General features: G+C 45.8%; 1 protein-coding gene across 1 annotated transcript in view; it reads right to left on the bottom strand.

Annotated features, from left to right (window-relative positions):
* Positions 1-224: 224 nt before the first annotated feature.
* Positions 225-6,495, bottom strand: part of LOC119660578 — a 41,456-nt gene continuing 35,185 nt past the window's right edge. Inside the window, exons 2-3 of the mRNA XM_038069231.1 lie at positions 681-930; positions 225-615 (exon numbers count right to left, since the gene is read on the bottom strand). Coding sequence (XP_037925159.1) covers positions 581-615; positions 681-930 — 285 coding nt within the window. The 3' untranslated portion in view covers positions 225-580. The remainder of the gene's footprint in view (positions 616-680; positions 931-6,495) is intronic.

Raw genomic sequence — 6,495 nt, 5'->3', positions numbered from 1 at the left:
GGCCACGACATCGAAAAACAATTTTTGAGAGCGAACATTGTTTTTCGATGTCAGTTCGAGACAAGACAAGCCAGAGTCAGGAGGACTCCTCACAGTCAATTAATAATTATTAATCTTAGATAGAGTTAAATTAATAAAATTAAAAATATTTTTCATTCAAAGTCTTTAATTTAGATTAAATAATTTACAAAAAGTAATTTTATATTACAATGGGTGATCATGAAACCAACGGATCTGAAAATTTAAAAACCATCGCTCGGAATTCGATCTTCGGAGTGAACTGGTTTGTGACTGCTGGTTGGATCGTATTCATATCCTCTGGATTGATCCAAAAAAAATCCATGTTAGTTCCACTGCAAGAGTATACCCATGAAGAAAAACCAGATTCCATTACTTGTGTGACCGAGAGCAGATCGTTTCCAGTGACTGAGGCCGCTCAACAGGTGGCGAACGCGAAAATTGGAAGTGTCGTCTATTCGCACTGTCAGAAGACCCCGTCACCGTTGTTGCAATTTTCACTCGCAGCAACGAACTCGTGAGTTACCAAGTATCCAAGCGCATTTCCTGGAGCGCCGGCTGTTCAAGCGCTCCAGGAAATGCAGCGAGCGCGATCACCTATCAACATGCACAAATAGAATCTCAGAACAATTTCGCCTTTCCAGTGACAAAGAATCATTTACCTTCACGCATAATACTTGCTCCTAAAACAGATGACAATGAAAACGGAGGCGCCACAAACGACGTCTTCCGATGATCGTTATCAGTAGGTATATCCACATGCAAAGTAACAACATCTTCATTAGGCTCAGCCACAGCTTTAACAAGCGCATCATCAATAGCCATAAGCTTTCCGTCATCATCAACAACAACATTGACACCTTCACTAGCCCGTCGGTTCCGAAAGAAACCAACAACGTCGCAACCGTCGCCCTAGAAAATGATAAATTATATTATATTATTGAATAGGTTTGGGCGACGTTCAAAACAGAACTAAGCGCATCAAATCCATTGCTGGAACTGAAAAAACAACCCAGAAGACCACAACTAGCATGAGAGAAGCTTTCGAAGAGAGCTGTCCACTCATAATGCCAAAGAAGGGTAAAACACCATGGTGGAACTCGGATTTGGCAAAACAGAGGAGAACGACAAGAGCGCACCTCAAACGAGCTTTAAGATCTGATTCAGTTGGATTCGATATAAAGAGGCTCAAAGAGTTCTAAGGTCGGCCAATCATCATGGACACGCTTTTGCGATGAGACCAACTTTCTTGAGGCAACCTCTAAGCTAAAGCAAATCCTTGTCAAAGAACGTAGCAAGCAGTTGGGTTATCTACGTTTGCAGAGCAGGAGGTACACAGAAAACGATGAAGAAATGGCAATTCATTTGCTTGAAGTGCACTTCCCAGGATCCTTCACATGCAAGAATGGAGTAAGATTCACATATTGTTCGGACTGGTCTTAGGGGTTGCCCACAGGGGGAATCCCTCCTCCTCTGTTATAGCTCCTAGTTATGTTCCTTGAGGGCACAAAGATCTTCGCACCAGCATTTGCGGACGATCTAGCCGTAATAATTATCAGCAAGTTTGCGGGCACATTATGTGACCACTTGAATGCAACACTGCATGTAATTCACAATTGGTGCCTCTATAATGCACTCACGGTGAACGCTAGGAAGACTGGACTAGTTATGTTCACTAGAAACGTCAGGTGAGGCAGCTAGGCGCTACTAACCTTAGCAGAAACGAAAATCTAGCTGGTACAAACAGTCAAATACTTAGGACTCTAAGCTAACTTGGAAACACCATATCCAGGAACCATATCAGAAATCCTACAGATTGCCCATTGTGATGAATGCATGCATCGTCTCGTGGTCGAGACTTCATCAGTACAAAGCTAGCTAGTAGCTAAGCTACTGGTCTACCAATTTTAGACTCAACAACAACAACTACAAATAGAAGAAAATATCTACCCTCCCCCCACTACACTAAACTAGCATTTTAGCAGAAGAAAAAAACGACATATAGGACTGCAGTTGAAACCCGATCTCGCAGAAGTGAACTTACTGATCCTAGGGTGGAGTTTCGTACTTAATTGCTGTCTCCAAAAATTCTGATGGTGCTAGATACGTCTGAGATCCACTGATATGGATGTTATATAACAGTGGGATAAATACCTCTACCCTTTCATTTCTGTGTCCTTCAGGAGGACCGCTTGCATCACTTTGAGTATGATACATTTATTTTTTTTATGGATGGAGGTGGAAATCTTAGAAAGACGCTGCTGCGCCAGGTTGCAGCAGTGTGTGGGATTCGCACCCACTAAAACCACCCCCACTCTTCCGCCCCTCCCCGCGGGACCACCGTGAAGTATTACTTCGCGGGGGAGGCTCTGGTTCGCTATACCAGCTCGTCCATGTCACGCCTCCGTCGCGCCGCCTTCCGAGCTCGATCCAACTCCAGGAGTTTTGTCTGCACCACGGCTACTGTCTCATTAACCGCCATCCAGTTTTCCTCCGACTTCAGCATCTCTTCCACCAGGTTCGAGGGCTCGGTGTCCGCCCCTAAGATGCACCTTTTCTGCTGCAGAAATCTGGGACAATGGAACATAACGTGCTCCGGGTCCTCGGGTGTAGCACCGCATTCAGGACAGTTGGGAGACTCGTCCAACTCGAAGTGATGCAAGTACTTCCTATAGCCACCGTGTCCCGTAAGGAACTGTGTCAGGTGGTAATTCAATTCTCCGTGCTTTCGGTTGACCCATTTCTCGATACACGGGATCAATGTATGGGTCCACCTGCCCTTGTCGGAGTTATCCCATCGTTGTTGCCACTTGCCACACAACTTTCTCCTGATGGCTTTTCGGAAATCCGCATTCACCTCGGTTGGATTTGCCTTCCGTTTTTCGTAGAGCCAGTGTGCCTCGCTCGCTAGAAGATCTATAGGGATCATTCCTGCGACACACACTGCCTTCGTCGACGCCGTCCTAAATGCGCTGCACACCCTTTGCGCAATTGGCCGGTATGCCGAACTTATCTTCCTTCGGTTGACAGCGTGGTTCAACGCTCTCGCCCAGACAGGGGCCGCGTATAGTAGGATCGACCTCACCACTCCCGCGATGAGTAGCCTGCGACTATACTTCGGCCCTCCCACGTTAGGCATCATCCTTGCAAGGGATGAGCTGGCATTTGCTGCCTTCTCTCGCGCATAATCCAAGTGCCCCTTGAAACTCAGCTTGGCATCGATCATCACCCCCGAGTATTTGACAACCGATTTTGAGACGACCTCACGATTACCAACCCGGATGGTAACCGTGTTGTTCTTCCTACGGTTGGTAATGAGGACCGCCTCCGTCTTTTCGTCCACCAGGTCCAGCTTGGCCATTCATAACCATGACTTGATGGTATGAATGACTTCATTTGCATAAAGCTCCACGTCCTCGAGATGCTTTGCAATTGCAACTACCGCCAGGTCGTCCGCAAAACCAATCAGCGTTGTCTCCTCCGGCACGCGAAGGCCAAGCACTCCGTCGTACATTATGTTCCACAGTAGCGGTCCCAATACAGAACCTTGAGGCACACCTGCTGTCACAATGTACTCCTTCGGCCCGTCGTCTGTCTCGTACGAAAGAAGTCTGTCCGAAAAGTAACTCTCGATGAGCCGAGCCAAGTAGCTAGGAACACCCAGTTTGGCCAAAGCGCCCTTAATCCAGCCCCAGTTGGCTGAGTTAAAAGCATTTTTGACATCCAGCGTCACCAGAGCACAGTATTTGCCCATGGCCATTGCATTTCGAGCCAACTCCACGACCTTTGCTACTGCATCGACCGTAGAACGGGCTCTCCGAAACCCATATTGCCGCTCTGAAAGACCACCCGCAAGCTCGATGAACTGAGTATGATACATGTAGGTTATTATAATGATCAGTCTTTCGATGAAGGCACAGCTAGACCTATACTCTTCATTCAGTCATTAGGACATTTGTATATGCATTTGTATTACACGTAGGCGTGCACAGAATAGGGATATAGACGTAGAAAATTTTAGAAATACACGGTCACTCCAACCTAGCCGCGCAACCGTCTGAACTAGAGCGGGTCTTTACATCCCCAACCACGCGGGATCACCATTCAAGTATTGCTTCACGACGTGTGTTTACCTTTAAGCATTCGTGCTTCTGGTCCTTTGAGTTTTCCTCCTTCTAACTTACTTGAGGAGCTAATCCTGTATTTAGACGATTCGGCCAGTTCTCCTTGGAATTCAGTATTTTCATAACTAGATAGTTATGATTGGAATTTTCTTTCCATCGAAAACTTGTTGCTGATATCACATGCTCTGGGCCCTCCGGTACGCTGAATCCAGGACATTTCGGCGAAGCGATGCAGATACCGCTTGTAGCAACCACCTGGGAACTGGGTAACGTAGTCGTTATCTGATCATCTGATGATCTGATCTGATCATTTTCATCTGCGTTATCAGAGATTATCCGACTCTAACCTTTCTGCAGTTTTGCCTTATGTGTGCCCCTCTATACGTCCTGCATAGCAGATCACGATCATTTCTTTCTTAAGAATGTTGACTGGGATCATGTGCACACACAGCCTCATCTAATGCAGTTCTAAAAATGCAGCACCATATAATAAAGAAAGGACATATTTCAAAAAGCCCACGGACCCTCTTCCCGCCCAACCGGACCGAGGGGCAACCAACCTAAGGATGGGCTGAAGGCAACATCCAAAGGCCCGCATCACAGCGATGATGCGTTTTAACGCAAAGTGTGTGCGACCATGCGAAAATGTATTGCTACATCTCGATTGTCGCAAACACTTCAGCCAATGACGCGGAGGTCCTACACTACAGAGACATGGATCTTATATTGAAGACAGTGCGGATCAAGACTGAAACCCATCAGGTCAGATTGTTACCGGACAGGACTCTTCGGACTATAGCACAGGTTGCAAGGATAACTGCTTTTTGCATCTCCATGTATAGTCCAGCCCTAAGATCGAGCGTTTTCAGCGCTTTATGTAAGTTCTGCGGGACTAATCCCGTCGCTGAAATTATTACAGGGACTACTTGGATCTTTTGTAGTCTCCAAGTCTGCTTCATATCATCTGCCAAGGGGCCGTAGTTCCGGATTTTTTCGTGCTGTTTTTCAACAGTGTTCCGGTCCAACGGTACGGCTACATCGATTATAAAGCACGCTCGTTCTTCCTTCAGAAGCAGAACTAGATCGGGTCTGTTATGATTAACACTGTGGTCGGTGGCAATAGTGTGATCCCACAGTAGTTTGACCCGATCATTTTCCAAGATTCTCTGCGGAGTATACTTATAGTAAGGATGGTAGGTTGCCACTAAGTTATACTTCAACGCAAGGTTTTGATGGAGAATCTTGCAGACGGAGTTATGACGATTGGTGTACTCGGTACCGCTCAACATCCTGCACGCAGATGTTATGTGCTGGATGGTCTCCTCTTCACAGTTGCATAACCTACAACTGGAGTTGGTGATTGAGGAGTCGTGAAGAATGTACCGTTTATAATTTTTTGTTGGGAGCGAAGCATCCTGAATTGAAGTTAGGAATGCTTCGGTCTCATAGAACAGTACACCATTTGTCAACCATTTGTTGGAGGCTTCGAAGTCAATGCCTGACAACAACAAATTTTTTATATGACCTCCGTCAATGGGTTTCTCTTTCCACATGTCGATCTTCTGTTGGACTGAAGTAACATTCGACATGGGATCCCATTCTCTGCTTCTCAAGTTCAAAGGAGATCATTTATTATCTGCCATAACGGCAGCCTGATGTATTTGGCTAGAGGATTCTCATAGGAAAACTCACGAAGAGAATGCACTTAATTGTAGTGCAACGTTTTTAAATCAAGTACCCCTCTTCCTCCCTGATGACGTGGGATAGTGATCCTCAATTTTTCGGCAGCTCTATTATGCATGTTGTTGTTTGCAAGAACTACCCTTACCCGTCTATTGGCAGATTCTAAATCAGTATTACTCCACTGTATCACACCGAAAGTGTATAGAAGGACGGGAATGGCGAAGGTATTGATTGCCATGATCTTATTTTTCCCGTACAGCTCAGTTTTAAGGACAAGATCCAGACGCCGTTCAAATTCCCCCAGCAACTTAGATTTAATTATTGCCATAGCAGGTGTTGTTGCTTGCAATATGCCGAGGTATTTGTACACGTCGTCCGAATCCATACCCTCAATTCGGATGTTATTTTGGCTGTATCCTTCGTTGTCGGTGTGTTTTCCCCGAACAATTGTTTTTATGCGACATTTTTCCAAACCCAACTGCATGCCGATATCCCTGCTGAACTGGATGGTGATATCCAGCAAGGAGCGAAGTTGGTTCTCGTCTTTGGCATACAATTTGATGTCGTCAATGCACATCAAATGGCTTAATGTACATTTCGACAATATGCCATGCTTGACTTGGAACCCGTATTTGCTTTCATGCAAAAGATGGGATAGCTGATTCAAAGC

This window comes from Hermetia illucens, chromosome 6 (assembly GCF_905115235.1).
Source record: "Hermetia illucens chromosome 6, iHerIll2.2.curated.20191125, whole genome shotgun sequence".
Lineage (NCBI taxonomy): Eukaryota > Metazoa > Arthropoda > Insecta > Diptera > Stratiomyidae > Hermetia > Hermetia illucens.
The sequence above is the reverse complement of the archived record's forward strand: the minus strand, read 5'-3'. Positions and strand labels throughout refer to the sequence as shown.